The sequence below is a fragment of the Chelonoidis abingdonii genome, chromosome 3 (genome assembly GCF_003597395.2).
Source record: "Chelonoidis abingdonii isolate Lonesome George chromosome 3, CheloAbing_2.0, whole genome shotgun sequence".
Taxonomy (NCBI): Eukaryota; Metazoa; Chordata; order Testudines; family Testudinidae; genus Chelonoidis; species Chelonoidis abingdonii.
Genome location: NC_133771.1, coordinates 100,104,171 through 100,123,692, shown reverse-complemented (window position 1 = coordinate 100,123,692; position 19,522 = coordinate 100,104,171). Strand labels below are relative to the sequence as shown.

At 42.2% G+C, this 19,522-nt stretch overlaps 1 protein-coding gene across 4 annotated transcripts in view; it reads right to left on the bottom strand.

The window, feature by feature from the left end:
* Positions 1 to 10,786: 10,786 nt before the first annotated feature.
* NCOA7 (nuclear receptor coactivator 7) overlaps positions 10,787 to 19,522 on the bottom strand; it is a 140,866-nt gene continuing 132,130 nt past the window's right edge. For all 4 annotated transcript variants that reach the window (XM_075063916.1, XM_075063915.1, XM_075063917.1 and 1 more), the window contains 5 exons: positions 16,887 to 17,012; positions 16,442 to 16,594; positions 15,641 to 15,736; positions 14,797 to 14,870; positions 10,787 to 11,966 (listed from right to left, as the gene is read on the bottom strand). In XM_075063916.1, coding sequence (XP_074920017.1) covers positions 11,831 to 11,966; positions 14,797 to 14,870; positions 15,641 to 15,736; positions 16,442 to 16,594; positions 16,887 to 17,012 — 585 coding nt within the window. In that variant the 3' untranslated portion in view covers positions 10,787 to 11,830. The remainder of the gene's footprint in view (positions 11,967 to 14,796; positions 14,871 to 15,640; positions 15,737 to 16,441; positions 16,595 to 16,886; positions 17,013 to 19,522) is intronic.

Sequence of the window (19,522 nt, the reverse complement as noted above, 5' to 3'; positions counted from 1 at the left end):
GGTCACCAACTCTTGCTGGTGTCCATACTGACACTTTTTTCCCAAAATTTATTTTTCCTAAAGTTAATAAAGTAATAGATACATCCAAATCATTGTAAATTATTTATGTAAGGTTTTGGGTTTTCTTCTGCAGACTCAAAAAAAAATGCAGTTCTCTGTATTCATTACTGGACCTAATGGAATCGAAACAGAAATAAGGTGCTTTGGATGTTCTTGTCTTTTTTATTATTCTTTTGTTTTTTTTGGTAAAAGTGGTTGTACAACAATTCTGATGTAAAATTAAAAATGTTTTGACGTAATACAAGTCCAAATAATAATAAAAAAATCTGCAAATTGTTTCTGAAATAAGTTTCCACCTGACAAAAAAATCAATCCAATAATAATATTAACAACAAACATAAGCCTATTATATTGTATGTTAGAAATACAGTGTGACAAAAGTTCTGGGTTTTACCACATCTGTTGTGTGGATCAGATTACTTGCAATAACAGCTTTTTGAAGGGAAAGTTTGCAGGATATTGGATCGCCTGTGAAATTAGAAGAGAAACTTAGCACTTTCAGTACTTGTTTTTCAGGAAATGAAGTGCACTGAATGCTCTCTCACACAGCACCATAGTAGAAAACAGAGACAAGAAAAGCAAAGAAATTTTAGCTAGGGGTTTGTAGGTGTCCTCAAACAGGTACACGTTGTTACTCCATAACTCCTGTACTGTAACAGCAGGCTGACAGAAGTATGTTTTCATTCTTGAATCATTGCACATTTTCAGTATGAGGAACTTGAGATTCCTTAAATCCAAGAAGTCAAAGGAAGCTAATCTATCTTGCAAGGCAGTTTGTAGCCAAAAAATCTGAACCAGAATTGCTGAATGGGCCAGTCACGAAGGTATACAGTAACTCCTCACTTAACTTTGTAGATATGTTCCTGAAAAATTCAACTAAGCGAAACGATGTTGAGCAAATCCAATTTCCCCATAAGAATTAATGTAAATAGGGGGTTTAGGTTCCAGGGAAATTTTTTTCACCAAAAAACTATATTTTTTATATTTATATATATATATATATATACACACACACACACACACACACAGAGTATACGTTTTAAACAAACAGTTTAATACTGTTCACAGCTATGATGATTGTGAAGCTTGGTTGAGGTGGTGAAGTTAGAGGGTGGGATATTTCCCAGGGAATGCCTTGCTGCTAAATCAGTGGTTCTCAAACTTTTGTACTGGTGACCCCTTTCACATAGCAAGCCTCTCAGTGCGACCACCCCCCATATAAATTAAAAATACTTTTTAATATATTGAACACTATTATAAATGCCAGAGGCAAAACAGGGTTTGGGGTAGAGGCTGACAGCTCGCAACCCCCCATGTAATAATCTCATGACCCCCTGAGAGGTCCCAACCCCCAGTTTGAGAACCCCTGAGCTAAATGATGAACTAGCACTCAGGTGAGCCCTCAAGGGTTAACACATTGTTAATGTAGCCCAGGAGTTGGCAACCTTTCAGAAGTGGTGTGCCGAGTTTTCATTTATTCACTCTAATTTAAGGTTCCGCGTGCCAGTAATGCATTTTAACGTTTTTAGAAGGTCTCCATAAATCTGTAATATATAAGTAAATAAGGTTTTTAAAATGTTTAAGAAGCTTCATTTAAAATTAAATTAAAATGCAGAGCCCCCTGGACTGGTGGTCAGAACCTGGGCAGTGTGAGTGCCATTGAAAATCAGCTTGTGTTCCACTTTTTGCACCCGTGCCATAGGTTGCCTACCCCGATGTAGCCTCACACTCTGCAAGGCATCAGGAATGGAGGGGAGATAGCATAGCAGACAGAGACAGACACACAGCTTGTGTATGGGAAAGAGAGAGAAATGCACACTGCCCCTTTAAGTAAGCTGACCCACTCTTAAGTGCATTATCTGTTTAAGTGGATCAGGAAGTTGAAAGAGCAGCTGCTACCCCAGGCTCTTTATCTCTCAGTTTGTGTCCCCACCCTGCTCTATATGGAGAAGGAGGAGAAAGCAGGGTGCAGGGGGAGGAGGACACCCTGACATTAGTGCCTCTCTTTCCCCACCTCCTGCACAGCAAGCAGGAGGCTGGGGGAGCAGCTCCAAGGCAGAGGGCAGCAGCAGCACATGGCAGTGTGGGGAGGGACAAGCTGCAATTGCTATCCTTGGTAGCTGCTGCACGGGGAACTTAAGGGAATGGGGAGCTGATCGGGGGGCTGCCGGTCCACCCTGGTTCCAAGCCCCCACCAGCTAGCTGCAACAAGCTGCTCTTCTTGCAAGCAGTGGACAAAGCAGGCGGCTGCCAAAGGACATTAGAAGGGAGCATTGCACAACTTTAAACAAGCATGTTCCCTAATTGATCAGCAACGTAACAATGAAACAATTTTAACCGGGACGACTTTAAGTGAGGAGTTACTGTACTGACGGAAAAAGTTTCCCTCACTGAAACAATTTTCAAGATCCTCCAAGAGGATACTCAGGTATTCGGTTGTACCTAAGCCAACTTTTTGATGTGTATTCCAACCGACTAAGCTCATAAAAAACTGAAAAGTCCATTCCTCTTGTAGGTGCTGGACTGTCAGTGATAGTATTGAAGTACTTAATACATTTAGGATGACAATCAAATATTGTTAGCTGAGGTTTCTGAAGCTTCAGGTTCAAGGAAGCAAGCTTTGGTAAAAACTCTTTCAAAAAGAGCAGGCAACCATGCACTTCTGGATCTTGTAGTTTTCGGGACAGTTCCAGTGAAATTTTATTCAAAACCTCAACGAGCTCTTCCGAGAGCTCAAAGAGCCTCTGTACGCTGTCATTAAAACTAAGCCAGTGGACTGAGTTGTAATTCAGCAGCATCTTGTGTGTCTCACAGCCCATTTCACACAGAGTTGCAAATCTTTATTGATACTGCTGGTGTTGACAGCATTGATCCATTTTTTCACTATGGATTCAATCTCATCCATACTTTCCATTGAAGCTTTCCTGGTAAATACTTCTTGGTGGGCAAAACAGAGAAACAAAAAGAGTTTCTCAGTGCACCTTTCCTGGAAGCAGTTCAATACTCTACTCATGCAGTTTGCATTGCTGCTGCCCCATCAGCTGTCGAACTGCAGAGATTGTCAAAGTTAACACAGCACTCCTGCATTCTCACCTGAATACATTCAAAAATGTATTTGCCAGTAGGCCTATCTCTGAGGCAGCTGACATAAAACACCTTCAGAAAAACAGTGGGAATCACGGTCAAAAAGTGAATGCATATGATTAGCTCTGGATTCTTCATGACATCAAGGCTCTCATCCAAGCACAGACTGTAGAAAGGACTTGCTGCAACTTTTCCAGCTATTTCATTTTGTAGAAAATTCACCAGATCACTTGTGCTCCTTTGTAATGTGTCATTGCTCGATGGTGAGCGTTCATCAGGCTGATCAAAAACCCTGTATCTTTGATTCTCTGCAGCACTTTGTCAAGTGCCATTATTTTTTCTTCTTTACTGCTGGTGGCAAACACCACATCATGGACATAGGACCCTCTCTCTGTCTTCCAAGAAGTCTCACATTTTTGTCATGTGGTGATTGCAAATAGCTGGCACACTGTGGAATCCTTGTGGGATGAGGCAGAATGTATACTGCCGGTTCTTGAAGGTGAATGCAAATTTGTACCAGGTTGACTTATGCAGTGGGATCAAAAAGAAAGCATTTGACAAGTCTAAAACTGAAAACCATCTTGCTCCTGATGTTATGGTAGCCATTATTTTATTGAATTTAGCTACAACTGGACTTAAGTGAGGGATTAATTTATTTAACTCCCTGTAATTTAAGTGAGCCTCCAGGTTTTCTGTTCAGCCTTTAAAACTGGCCATACAGGTGAATTGCAGATGCTTTCAGTTTCTGTCAGCATCCCTTGGTCCACTAGCGCCTGGATGGTTTCAGTCAACCCTTCCTCTGCTGCTGCAGGGTAGTGGTATTGGTGCTGAGGTTTCAGATTGATGCCTTTCACGATGAGTTTAGCCTTAATTTTTGTGCATTGCAGCTTATTGCTGGCAAAGGTCTCTAAGTGTTGAATAGCCACTGCTTTAACTTCAGGTTCCCAATTTGGATTGATCAGCTTCTCCAGTGCCTGCAGTGCTGCTGCATGTTGGGACACAGGTATGATTTGGCATCCTTTACCCTGTGGGTCTTGCATTAGTCATCTGTTTGGCAGATCCACTATCACTTTCATTTTTGAAAGTACATCCATTCCCAGGATGCCACTGCCATCCAGCTGTTGGATTCCAAATATTGTCTTGATAACGGACAGATTGATGTTGCATTCACTAGGTTCAGAGAAAGAAACTATGCTCTCTTTACCATTGAAACCTTGAAGGACCTTTACTTCTTTCAGAGGTAAGTTCTTAGCTTTGGTTCAGATTGGATACCCACTATTGAGATGGTGGCACCAATATCATCGAGCATCTTCTGCTCAAATTCTCCAGAATCTCCCCTTAGAACCACAGATGTTGTTGGTCTTCCCCATTGATCATTCCTGATTTGTGCCACTATCAGGGAAGAAAGGGGATCTTGACCCCATCACAGTAGACTGGGTTCTTCCTGCTGCTGCATCTGGGAGACTACCTGGCCCTTTTTGTGCTTTACCAGACATTGTAGCAGCTCTCCAGTAGCAGCCTCTTCCACAAAAGCTTCCTTTTCTTGAGAGCTGCCTGTCTGGTCTCTTGTAACCAGAACTTTTCTTGGGAACTTCTTTCCCTTGACTACCCCTCTCAGTCACTACCACAACCTTTTTGTTGGTACTGTGCATGGGAAAAGCTTCCCGCTGAATTTTATAAGCCTTCTTTAGTTGCTCTTCTATTCCCCTTAGGGAGATAGTTCTGTGGTTCCCATTGTGACCTTTAGTGCGGGGGTCAGTCCCTGCAGCACCGCCTCAATAAACTCCGGAGTGTCGCATGACATAAACTAAAAAAAAAATTTGGTTTAAGTATTTCTCAGGCCACTCGTGCTCTCTACCTTTCGGAATAATACCGGCCTATCAGGTTCTGGTGTGGAAAATAGAACCTGAGCACACCCTCATATAACTGGAGCAAGTTCTCCGTATCAGCAACCTGAATGTCAGCAAGGAGGGAGCCAAAGTCTTCTCCTTGCATGCACTCCTTGATTAGAGCTGCTGCATCCTCCTACCTAATTCTGAGAAGGAAATTTACTTTAGTAAGCCAGTCAAGAGATATTTCCTTATTGAGGGGGCCTAAGGCTTTCCCCATTCCCCTTGCCTGCTCCAGGGTATATGCGCATTTGAGTCGACCATGATGACCCTGGTCCATAACTGACTATGGTGGTGGTCACCAAGGCCAAAGGCAGGCTTCTTCCATCTTTGGGTCTCTCCATCTCCAGCGGTGCTGACGTCTCTGCATGACATGCTGTTTTCCAAAGAACTTCTTCCTCTTGGGATTCGTCAGAGCGGCTGCCGTTTGAGCTTGACTCTTCTGGGTTCTTCCTTAGAGGATCTCTGACTGATAGCATTGAGAAGCCCCTTGGCTTGCTTTAGCTTGTGTTCAAACTTTCTGATCCTTTCCTGGCAGTAGTTGTGTTCTGCCTCCTGGTGCTGATTTTGGCTCTGCTAGAGTTCTCTCATCAACTCTCGAATCGCTACCTGCAATTCCTCTTGTTTAATTGTCAGTATGGAGATTTTTCTTTCTCCTTCTTGGAGACTAGGATGCTTAATTCCTGAACTTGCAGATCTAGTCTGCCTATCTGGGTCACATACCCTTCATTCTGAGCCTCTAGCCATTCTACCCATTTTTCCAACTCAGTATCTCAGGCCTTAACCTGGTCTTTTAGCTGGGCTATTTCAATTTCCACAGTGCCCATTGAGCTCCCTACTAGCTACATATAGCCTGTATATTGAAGTCTTTTTCTTTCCTTTTTTGTGGGCTTGGGCTTGTCCACTACAAAGCCCTCCCATTTACTATGCAAGGTGGCATAAGTATCACCTCCCTTGAGCAAACTCACCGCCCAGGGGTTCTTTCCCTTTCCAAATAAATGCACACATGCATCCAGGGAATTTTTATTTATTTGTGGCAGCCATCCATTCTTCCAACATGTGCGAGTGCTCATCACTGCAGGCTGATGAAACCCCACAAGGCACTTAAGTCTTCTGCTGAAATTCCTAGGATGACAGCAGTTGCAGTACCCAGTAACGTCTGGCGTATTACCAAAAGTACAGTGCTTCTACCAATACCAGTTCAAATCCACTAAGCAGATTGGATCAGATTCTGCTCTAAGCAAGGCTTGCCTTTCAAAGCCTGCTTCAATCAACAAACAAATAACTGCTGCTTTCTGAGACTGCAGTGAGGTTTCAGCTCCATCTCTTTGGCTGCAGTCCTTTTGTAAAGCTGAGTGCATTGCTGGAGTCTACTTCACTTGCTCCAACAAGTGTCTTCCTTTTAGCAGCACACACAGCTGCAGCACCAGCAGCGCACAGGGCCACTCCCTGACAGCACACAGGGTAAGTGCAATGGGGCACACAAGGCTCTACTCAAACAGTACCATTAGGCCTCTCCCCTGTGGCACACAGGCTCGCACTCAAGGGGGTTGTATTGATGCACAAGGACACACACACACAGCACAGAGGGCTGTCAGCACTCAAGGCTGCTTCACTGCTTCAGCACACAGGCCCGAAGCCATCCCTCCTGGACCCAAGCCAGGCAGAGGCTTGGTCCCGATAATCGAGACCTGCGACCAGTGTTCCCTCTAATTTTTCCCATGCATGTGGCATTGAATTTTGTTATGTGCACCAATATGTGCACATAACAAAATTAATGTAGTGGAGGTGAGGCTGAAGGGTTTGGAGTGTGGGAGGGGGCTCAGGGCTGGGGCAGAGGGTTGGGGTGCGGAGCATGGGGAGTGAGCTCTAGGGTGGCGCCAGGGATGAGGGGCTTGGGGTTCAGGCTGCCCCTGGGCTATAGCATGGAAGAGAGGACTCACCCCAGCTCTCTCCCTGCAGCAGCACCTGGGCTGGGGGGGGTAGAGGTGCTTCGGCCCTGGCCAGGGCCCATCCAGGGCTGGGTTGGAGCCAGAGGAGCGGCGCCTTTCTGCCAGCCGTGGCAGGTCTGAGACTGGGTGAGGGGCATCTCTTCACGCTGCAGCCGTAAGCGCCTGTGTGGTGCTTAATAGGCTGCTGCACGTCTGCGCAGCTTAGCAGGAACTTAGCCTGTGACCCCCTCCTAGACTCAGGCTAGGTAGAAGTCAATGGCACACAGGCCACCTCTCAGCAGGCTGTCACAGCACCCAGGCCCCACCCACTACCAATCATTACCAGTGCTTGTGATCAGTGATCCAACACTGCCAGTACTTCTGGCCAGTGTTCCATCCATACAGCCTGGGGGCTGCAGTTAATGAACCGAGCAAATAAACTTAAAGCAAAATACTAAAAATCAAGCAAAGGGGGTCCTGCCACAGTCACCAAATTTGTTAAAGACTTTTACTTGGACTAGACTAGATGACATAGAAGTGGGAGGGGGTACAAACCTGTGATGTCTATAATTGGTGCTTGACAGAAAACTGATGCACAGGTAAAGTGCAAACACAAACAGTTTATTTAAAACAAGGACACCGATACTAATAACATACAAACAAACCACTCTGTCATTAAACCAGAGGGCCTTAAGCCCAGGAACTGCAAATGGTATACACATGGTGGGTAAAAGACATAACAAAAGATTTAACATATCACCATATTTGCAGGAACAGAGGCAGGAACATGGGATACCACAGAGGCAGGGATCGATGAGGGCACCAGGATATACCGAGATGGATCTTCAGATGGAACACAGGTAAGGCAATCTTCAGGTAAGCTGTTCTTCTCCTACACTTGTGTCATCCTGGGTGGATGTATGTGGACACTAACCTGATAAATGATGGTATGCCAGGTGAGTGGGAGCAATGCAATTGCACATGGAACAATGGGCACTGGTCTGGCACTCTGATTGGCAGCAGCCGCAGGATGGGTGAACCAACCTTAAATACTCCATTACAAGGCAGATAGGATCATGTGATTTCACCTTTTCCCGCCTCGTGGAGAAAAAGGCACCAAACCTGGCAACAAGAAGGGCACCAAAAATGGAGGGACAACCACCACCCCTTGATTCCAAGATGGCTAAGTAGGGAAAAACAATAAAAACAAAAATTTCCTACAAAACCACCTTTGCGGCTTTCTGCTCCTGGAGCTGATGGATGCTGGCACAAGATAGAACAGCTAGGAAAATACAAGCCAATCTCTACAGAGAATCTTCCCACCAAAATCAAACAAGAAAGTAATTTTAAATTGAGACACTTTGAAAAAGTTCACCTCTGAAGATTATTCTAAGATATTTTCTTGCAAGATCCTAGCTTGAGAACAGAAACTGGGAGCTAATTTAAATGATTCCCAACACAAAAAACTGTGGTGTGCAACAGCTAAGTTTGCACAAGTACAACTAGCAACTCTAATATTAAACAACGTAGAAAATTCACAGTTAAGAGGTAGCAAACACACTATATAGCAGCCAGCCAGCAAAAATGCATGGAAATTAAAATCTTAATCATCCATCATACACTCTTAAGGAAACCAAAATAACCTGCAACTGTATTCCTGTAGTGATTAAAGCATACGATTCTGAAACAACTTTCCATCCATAACAGTTTCAGAATCCTAGTAACCATAAAACACTTGACTATTTTACTTCTTGTTACAGTTCTGCAAATTCTGGTAACCATTAAGTTTATACAAAGATGTAAATTTATTAAAAGAGGGTATGCTCGTTCTGAGACCTCTGAGTTTCTCCAGTCAGACCAAAAATTTGACATGCCTGATCTTTCTGAAATTAAAGGAAAAAAAATGCCCAAAAGTATCCCAAAACCACCAAAAATAAAACAGACATCGCAGAAGAGTTTTTCTAGTTTTAATTTCAGGCCTTCTTCATACACTATAAAGTAGCAAAAAAAGCACAAGTTCCTTTGCAGATTACTTTCATGTTACTAATATCAATTTTAGCTTTATTTTAGTTATTTTTTGTCTGGAAATAAAAGTATTATATTTTGCAAAGTCAGATGGTAAGTTGTATGTGTGCTACCATTTCATATCTTGAGATCTGTTGGGACTCAGGAATATCATGGCCATTGTCAAAAACATGAAGTACTTGTAACATGGCATGTGGGCACATACAAAAGTATGAGTAAGCAATGCAGAATAAGGCTGATCAGACCCTTAAATTAACTGTTATATTATTTTCATTATTTTTTTCCCCTAGTAAAAGGAAAGTGTTTTTTTCTTTTTTTGCACAGCTTTTCTTCTTGAAGTCCCTTCATAGGTACACTGAACCACCAAGTTAGAAAATAGCATACCAAAATAGATCAGCTTCCACCATCTACTCCTGTATTCTGCCTCTGCTACAATCTGTACCTTTGAAATTCTCTTCTCAAGGAGGATTCAGCTACTATTCTTACCTGAAGCATTTGTGCCTTAAGGAAGGGCTCATATTATTCCCTCATTTTTAGGAGTATTCAAGGTTTGTAAATAAATGTAAAAGGGAAAACATCCAAAATAAGCATCTGAATGCATAAACTCCTTTATTGAAATATTGTGATAGCACTGCATTACATATATTCAAGATTCATAGTTTAAAGTGTAAAGGGTCACAGAAGTTTGAATGAACAACACTGCTGAATATAGAACACAGCGTTTAGATATGCTCTGACAAATACAGAGTAATGGAATAAACTGTAGTTAAGTAAGAGAGATAGGTATGTAAAATGACAATTTTTTTGCTTGTTACTAGTAAGTGGTATGCAACTGGCCAAAATGGCAGACATTATTAGACATTCCTAGAATCTCTCAAAGCACTATGCTATTAGCAGTTTCTGAAATATCTTACAGCTAAATCCATCAGAACTTTTTTTTTTTATGGATAGGCCAAGTGGAAGAAAACAGTGTTAGTAGCGTATGTGCACTGTGTTACAGACTTCTTATTTTTACATCATCAGTTTTTAACTGCATGGATCCTCTGTGTGGACTTAAGACTGATTTTGTTTTTTCCCCAAAAGCATCAAACACAAAAAATCCCAAACACTTGGCATCTAAGTTGTTCCCTTTTATTTCTGGGGGATGGGAGAAGAGGGTGAAGAGTAATAACTAACTGGAGTTGTACTACTTCAGTGGAATATTCCAAGTGTTTACAGTGCTTTTTTGAGCATGGAAGTGCAACACCAGTTCTAAAACCTGACTTCTTTTAAGATTAATTGGATTCAGTATGATGTGGTTACATTTTGCTTTGAACTCTAGAAACAGGACAGATTCCTTTCTTACCTGCAGAAATTACCATTTAAATAAATTTTTTTAAACAAAAACACCCACAAAGCTATGTTTTTTGACAAGGCAGAACTGGTCACATACCATAAAGAAAAAAGTATTTTCTTATTTCCTTCAGTTACCTTTTGTATCAATCGATGTTTTCACAGCACTACTTGGATTAGAGTTCAGCTCTGCTTTTCGCAAATGAAATGTCCCGCAAGAGAAAAAATTCTGGTCTGTGTTTAAATGCCACTTCATTAAACCAAAAAAGAAATAATTAGTTACTTGTAAAAGCATAAGTTAGCCTGTTGGTTCAAGCCTTTTTCAGGAAGGAAACCAAATATCAATTGCCAGGAAAAACAGTTCTTATATCAACATAATATGGCCTACTTGGGAAAGAACATTCCTTCCCACTTTTCACATTATATTTTCTCCCCTATTAAAAAACAAGATTTTCTTAAAAAAAGAAAAAAGGGTAGGGTAAGACTCATGAAACAGAGCTAGTTTTCTGTGCCACCAAACAAGTGGCTGAGAAAAACAACCTGTGTTTCTTTTCAGACATTTTCTTAATGATGAGTATAAACATGCTGGGGCAGATCCTGAGCTGGTATAAACTGTCATAGTTCTACTGAAGTCAATGAAGCTATGACAAGTTACACTAACTAAGAATGTGCCCTGCTGTCCCATATATTGCCAGTAGAACACCCAATTAATAGGAAGATGGCAGCAGAGTCAATAATGAATGCTGACAGCACCCACCTCCCTCTCACCATCTGAAAGAAATCCAGAATTATGCACTCAGTGTTTCTGCCAGAAAACAAAAACCCTAAATTAGGGCAACAACAACAAAACAGAAACAAAGTTTCATTTACAAAATAAAAAAAAATTATAAAACTAACTTTAGAAATCAAATGGATTTGTTGCCAACACATATGGAAACTACCTCAACAGTATTTTTCTGTCAAATTCTGAGGTTTTAAACATTAAAAGAAAAAAAACATACCTAATACATTTTAAACAAATGTACTATACAATAACAATAAATAAAAAGATTTAAAAAAAAAAACCACGTTCCCTTTAAGTGCTGTGTTCATCTATTATTTCAGATGATGATTATTGTTTTCATGGCAAACAGAAAGTATGTTGTAGAGTTTCTTTTTGGTTAGCACTTATATGTAATATAAATACACATGGAATGTACTATATATATTTTTTCCACAGTTACAGAAAATAAAAAAACCGTTTAAAACAAATTCATACACCATAAATGTCTTCATAAACATCTTGTTTCCTTATTCAAGGACTGTTGGTGGGAAGAGAGTAAAAACACTCACACACTAGTCTTCTTATTGTTTTCTCCATTTCTGCCTCTTAAAATTGGGTCTTAATGTTTTCATGTAGTCGTGTTCTGCTACGATATCAGAAAAAAAGTGTTGCGTTGTGAGGGAGCCTGTGCTGGGATTTAGCTTTCAGCATCCTCAACAAACCCAGTCCATAAGGCAAGCCGTATTTCACTCAAATGTCCATACTTCCACATCTTGTATTATGAAATCTTCTTTCTTGGATAAGATGTCATTATTGAAGGTGCTGCAGGAGTTGCTTCGCCCATGATACAAATCAACATCTAGCCATAAACCAAATCGACCACTAAAAAAAAAACAGAAAAAAAATTGTGAAAAAGTTTGAACTTTATCTACAGCAGCTAAGCCCACATCCTTATTATCTGGAAACAAAACAAAAACCCCGCAGCCTGGGCAAAACACAGTTACCTTCTTGTAACTGTTGTTCTTCGAGATGTGTTGTTCACATCCATTCTAATCAGGTGTGCACACGCTGAGTGCACGGTTGTCAGAAACTTTTACCTTAGCAACTCCCATTGGGTCGGCTAGGGAGCCCTTTGGAGTGGCACCTTCATGGCGCTCAATATATGATCCTGCCAACCCAACCCCCCCTTGAGTTCCTTCTTACAGAATCATAAAATACCAAGGTTAGAAGGGACCTCAGGAGGTCATCTAGTCCAACCTGCTGCTCAACATAGGATCAACCCTCAGACAGATTTTTGCCCCAAATGGCCCCCTTCTTGCCGGATACTCCAACAGACAGGAAGGAGGGTGGGTATTGGAATGGATGTGAACAACACATCTCCAAGAACAACAGATACAAGAAGGTGAGTAACCGTTTTTTCTTCTTCAGGTGCTTGTTCATGTCAATTCCAATCAGGTGACTCCCAAGCTCTCCCCCGGAGGTGGGGTTGGAGTTAAGAAATCACTGACTGGAGAACCTCCCTGCCGAAGGCGGTGTCCTCTCTAGCATGCTGGGTGATGGCATAGTGGGTGGTAAACGTGTGCACCAAAGACAAGTTTGCTGCTCTGCAGATCTCCTGGATGGGCACCTGGGCCAGGAAAGCGGCAGATGAGGCTTGAGCTCGTGTCGAGTGGGCCGTATTAGCCGGAGCTGGGATCCTGGCAAGGTTGTAGCAGGTATGGATGCAGTCCTTGATCCAGGAAGAAACGTGTTGTGAGAAGACAGGAAGTCTCTTCATCTGGTCTGCCTGAACCAACCTGCCTGCGCTGCTGTGGGGCATAGCTCAGTGGTTTGCGCACTGGCCTGCTAAACCCAGGGTTGTGAGTTCAATCCTTGCAGGGGCCACTTAGGGATCTGGTGCAAAATCAGTACTTGGTCCTGCTAGTGAAGGCAGGGGGCTGGACTTGATGACCTTTCAAGGTCCCTTCCAGTTCTATGATAGGTATATCTCCATATTAAAAGGAGGGAAAAAAAAAGTGGGACAGATGATTGAGGAAGTACAGAGAAGGATTTGGAATATTGATGGGTACTGTCCTTGGGTCTCCCTTCAAAATCCTTGTTTGGAGCCTGACAATGACTTGATTGGGCCCTGACCCTACCCTGAAGGGGGGTATGAAGGCTGGCGCCTGTGATTTCTGCTCTTTCGCCTATAAAATCCTGCCCCGGCCAAGGAGGATATGGGCATTGCTGTTGCAGTGGTTGGGGCTTAAAGTGCTTGCATTGGATTGCAGGGGTGTGCATCCCCAATGACTTCATGATCAACCTGGAATCTTTCAAACTGTGCAGCTTGAAGTCAGTCTGCTCCGAAAAAAAGCCCTGTGCCCTTGAAGGGAAGGTGCGGCAGGGTTTGCTGCACTTCTGGGGGTAGCTCGGACCCCTGGAGCCATGATATTCCTGAGGAGAGGATACAAGCAGCTAAATCTGTCGAGTCCGGGGACGACTGCAGGGAGGTCCGTGCAACTGCCTTCCCTTCCTCGACGATAGCGGAGAATTCCATTCTGGAGTCTACCGGGATCATGTCTTTGAACTTCAACGTGGTGGTCCATGATTTGAAGTTGTACCTACTGAGGATAGCCTGCTGAGTGGCTATCCTCAGTTGTAGGCTGCCCATGGCATAGACCTTTCTTCCGAAGAAGTCCATCCTTTTCGCCCTCTTGGATTTGAGGGCTGGCCCTTGCTTTCCTTCACGATCCTTCTCATTGACTGCTGACACAACAATCAAGCATGGCTGTGCATGTGAGAATAAAAACTCATATTCCTTGGAAGGGATGAAATATTTACAGTCAACACCTCTAGCAGTTGGCGGGATTGAGGCCAGGGTCCACCACAGAGTTTTTATATTGTTCTGCACCATCTTGATTAGGGATCAGCCAGCTGTGATGGACCTTCAGGAGCAAGAATGTACATCATGGGGTCCTCAGTCTCCACAACCTCCTCCACTTGCAACCCCACGTTGTGGGTGATTCGCCTGAGGAGGTCTTGGTGCACCCTGTGATCTATTGGAGGTGGCCCCGAAGTTGATGCCCCTGCTACAGTCCCTGCTCTTCCTAGCTGTGATCTTAAGGGCCAAACAGAAGGAACATTTCTGGGACATGTGGAACTCCCCGAGGCAACAGACACACTTGGGAGTGCCCAGTGCTTACTGGTATAGCCTCCAAGCAAGAGAGGCAGCATCGGAAGCCTGGTGAACCAGGCATGCCCTGCCAAAAGAAGACAAGTCTCCCCCGAGGGAAAGGGGGAAAAACCACCCACAATCATCTCACCAAAACTAACTATGGTAAACACTAAGTACAACTATCTGTGCAAAACAAAGAGAAGGCCAATTACGCTCTAGATGGACATGCTAGGTGTTCCATAAGGCTGAGGCAGTAGAGAAGGAACTGAGGGTGGTTTGCGTGTGCATCCCTCTGTAGCCTTAGTCTCTGCCACCAGGAGTCATAGGGTGCATGTGCAGGCCAAACGGACACTGCTGACTAGAAATCTCCGATTATGGGCTCGGGAGGCGCATCTGCGCTTGACGCGGAGCACCCATAGGGAAACTATTCAAAGAAGGATAAATTAATCTATTGGACTAACCAGTTTTAACTTTACTTTCACACTTACATGTAACAATATCCCTTCTCTCCCAAAGTGTAGTCAATTATAGTATTCCAAAACCAAAAACCACACTTACCCTCCACCTCCAAGTTCTAGAGAGCTGATATCTCCATTGATAAAGTAGGTGTTTTCTCCAGACCACTTAAACACCTAGAAATGCAAGACCCAAATTTGATTATTGGGAATATAATAAACTAAAAAAAGTAGGCTGGGGAATTATTCTGGGTAATTTAATGTGTGTGTGTCAAGGAGAAAAAAAAATAAAGCAGCATGGTTCATATCTAAAAAAGGCGCCAAATTGCTTTAAATTTGACGTGTCCAATCAATACGCCTTTCCTTTTCATAGACTTCTTTAATATCTTCAGTATTTAAAAATAAACGGTCTATTTACATTTTAAGGGTGTCTCACAGTTGCCCCATTCTTTAGTTTCTTGTCACTATGGCCTAAGCACTATGTGAAATCATAAACTGCTTCTGTAGTTGCCACCTCTCTGGTTTTATGAGTGTTCCATGGTTTATTCATTACATCTTCCCACACAATTAACCTAGAACCCTCTTCTTACTCTCATGGAAGAGACTGGTCCAGCTTCTCCAGCCACTTTTGCTGAAAGTATTGCAGTTTGGTAGCACTGAATGAAGAGTTTAGTGATTAGCTGCATTCACAAGAAGTTTATCACACGCCGTCAAACTGATGCTTTCTGAGGAGTCAATTTTTTTCTTCTCTCTCTGATCAAGAGAGTTAGTCCAATAAAAGATATTATTCCTCCCACCTTGTCTCTCTAATATCCTGGAACCAACATGGCTACCTCAACACTGCAAAAGGTTCTCATGATAAACATGCTGTATCAGTAATGTTTTGTCAAGCATGTTTCACAAGTGGAGCTCCCCCTAGCCTTGGGTCCCCTCCCCCAACAAGTTACCTTGAAGTTTGGACTAAACGTGTAGAGGAAAGTTTCGCCTGTGCCGTAATAGTGGTCACTAAATCTGAAAGGATGTGTTGCATATGCTCCAAATATCTGTCAAAACAAAAATGGTTGTGTTATACTTGAAGACAATTTGCAAAATTCAAAAGGAGAAAGGCCTTTCAAATATAGTTTCTGACAAATAACTGCACTGATGTTTTAGGTAATAAAAGGCTAATTAGTAAAATCTCAGGGGGGAGGGGTGTTGCTGATCTGGTGTCTGGGCTGTCCACACCCCTTTTTAGTTTTAAAAGCCACATGGCTCCAGATATGGGGATTCTAGAAGCTACTGGAGAACTTCACACCAGTCCCAAGGATGCTCTCTGCTATTTTATAGCAAACTGATAACTCTGAATTCTGCTAGTGACTGGGATGGATGCTTCGAGAACACTACTAAAATTGCAAAGCATGCTCCATAGAAATTTTGAATTGCTAGAGATTTTACCTCTAGTACTAATATTTTCCTGGGTTTGAATTTAAGGATAAGTATGCTAATTTAACAGTACTAAGCACAGTATAACATACATCTTGTCTTATTTTGACTCATACTATTTCATATAATTGAATTTGGCTGAAAACTGCTGCTTTGCTAACAAGCGTATGCAACTCTTAAAATGGTATGGAATACCCATGTGAAGACTGCACTGCAAATGATAAAGATTTTAAATAGATTAAACATAACTATCATAAGGTCTTCTTAAATGGGGTCACTCCAATCAAGGAGACCCCAAAATAAGTGCACTATATTCAAGTCCTAACCTGGTTGTCCATATCTTTGATGACAAGGAGGACTGGACTGTCAAGAGATGCTGATTTCCTGTACAGAGTTTTCAGGCTGGTTCCATGCTCCAATGTGCTATATGCAAGCCGCCATGGATATCCCTGCACTCTTGCTGGCAGACAGCGGGCAAGCTAGGAGTCAAAGAAAAGAATGGGGTAGACATTTAATTATATAGGATTTCTCTCTCTTCATCTCAAGTCAACAGCCAGTCGAGCACTGCAATAAGCTGTGCCTGACACCTAGACACTACAGAGATGGGTATTTACAATGCACTCAAAATAAAAAGCTGAAGCACTGTCGTTAGAAATTTAAATTTGCGATAGTGTGCCAATATAATTTCAAATGTAACAGTTCCAGTGTCAGCAGGGAAGAAAATGAGAATGTGGGGAAGGGATCAAACCAAAACTCCATTACTAATTATACCTGTTCTATGTGCATATTCTCTAGGAGCGCGCTGTGGTGCTTTAGGACAGGTAAAGAGTCATCATCATCTTCCTCATAGTAACTGCAAATGCTCTTTCGACGTTTTGCCTCTTCTACAGTGATAATCTGAGACAAGGGGACACAAGTATTATAAATTTGAGTCAACTTCTGGGTTTCCATTAACTTTAAACTTGAAAGAGTGAATTAGACTAATGGAGTTAAGTTAGTACCAGGCCCAGATCTTGTACACTGTGAAACAGTCCCAGAAAACTAGTATATCATATGCAGGACCACCCCAACGTAAGGGGATACCCCAGGGACAATGTTACATAGTGAATAAAGAAGTGTTGTTAACCCTGTCCCACAATACCAAAATCAGGGGTCACCTGATGAAATTAAATGGGCAGAAGATTTAATACAAACAAGAGGAAGTACTTTTTCATACACCACAATTAATCTGTGGAACTCATTGCCATGGGATTTTGTGATGGCCAAAAGTATAACTGGGTTAAAGAAAAAGGAACTGGATAAATTCATGGAGGACAGGTCCACCAATTGAAATTAACCAAGACGGTCAGGGATGAAACCTCTTGCTTGGGGTAACCCTACACTCTGACTGCCATAAACTGAAAGATGGGGTGGATCACTCCACAATTGCCTGATCTGTACACTCTCCCTGAAGCTCTGGTACAATCACTGTCAAAAGACAAGATACTGCTTCAGACCAATAGTCCATCTAACCCAGTATGGCAGCTCATATATTCTTATTCTATGGGTAGCACAGGAAGCATGGGCATGTCTTCCTTATGGACTGACAATCCCTTGTTGCTGTATTATCCCCTTGAGGCCATTACCTGGTGGAGTAACTAAGCTATGTTGGGGAACTAGCCTGGTACATACTTAGTCCAACGTCAAAGGAGTGCAAAGGCCACTTCCACCTGAGAGAAACAATGTGCATCTGGGCCACGGGGCTTGGGATGTTTTCTTAAATATGAAGGACACAGAAGCTTCTTCATTTTCCTTCCTGCATTTAGTCAAGTGCAGTGAACTCTTCTCAGATGCTAATGCATAACACTAGTTTAAATAAAGCTTTAAGTTTCACTTCCCATTATTCAAGTATCAGAGGGGTAATGGTGTTAGTCTGGATCTGTAACAAGCGACAAAAAGTTCTGTGGCACCTTACAGACTAACAAGACGTACTGGAGCATGAGCTTTTGTGGGTGAATACGCATGTGTCTGACAAAGTGGGTATTCACCCACGAAAGCTTATGCTCCATTACATCTGTTAGTCTATAAGGTGCCAAAGGACTTTTTGTCATTTTTTACTTCCCATTTTTGCTAAGCTAACAGCAGCCCTTTCTTGCTTATTTACCAAGAAATAAACATTATATAAAACTGAAATAAAACACCACACCAAAGAACCAAAAAGAAAGTTACATTTGAGCAAAACCTGAAAGAAAAGCACATGCTCTGAAAGGCAATGAAACTATGTGCTCAGTCAAGAATTTAGTCCCAAATTCTTTCTAGTGTAAGTTCTTTCTTGTCTATAAAATAGTCATTTTGGGAAACTGATGCTTATTTCAACAAATTTTAAGAATTTATTCCAAGGTCAAAGGTCTCATTGTATGATTTTTTTAAATACATTTTCAGTTGAAAAACTATCCAATAATTCTTTGGAAGTGTGGAGAAGGATGGGTTACTGATAGTTTTTAAATCTGAGTGTGCTACAACTTTAAAAACAACATTGATCCATATAAAGACTCATTAGTCAGATCTGGATTCAAATGTTCTTCCTATAGTTAGAAGGAAAATACCATGCCCCCAGAACTCCATTGCCTGTTCCCATGGGGCTATAACTTTAGTGAGAACTGACTGCAGAGTCTGTGGCTTCAAATTTATCAGTTATCTCTAAACTACCCTCTCTATACAAACCTATTAGCCTACAATTCCCACTCTGATGACCTGGAATAATGGCCCTAATCTTTGTGCTGAGTGCTCTATAGCCAACTCATAGGTGCAGCTTGAGGCTATCTTTACAGTGCTATGCAAAGCCATTCCCCTCCAGCATCAATTTTCCCCCCACAAAAGCTGTTGTAATTTGCAGAAGCTGCCAAGAATTTCCGAGATGCCCTGTCCTCCTACTTTAGCCACAGGTAGAAGCTGCTGGGACAGCTATCTGCCACTAGAAGTGCCCCTATACTGGGGCAATTTTCCTCATGGCCAGCTTTGTACCAGTGTTACTCAAAGTGGCTGCATTGCAGTGTGGCATCTAGTTCAAAATGTTTAAAGCTGTTCAAGGCAGTGGTTCTCAACTAGGGGTATGTGTATCCCTGACGTTATGCAAGGATCTTTAGGGGGTACATCAACTCATCAGGATATTTGCCTAGTTTTACAGTAGGCTACATTAAACGCACTAGCGAAGGCAGTACAGTAGAACCTCAAAAGATATGAGCACCACAGTTACAGACTTACCGGTGTGAAAGTAGAATTAATTATATTGTAAAAATAAGAATGGATTAAAGAAATGTTGTCTGCACCTTTAAGCAAAATTGTTGGAATGTGGCAATCCAAGTGTCAGGAACACAGACATTAGCATAGAACAATTGCACCGTTTAAGGGCAATTGGAACAGTATTA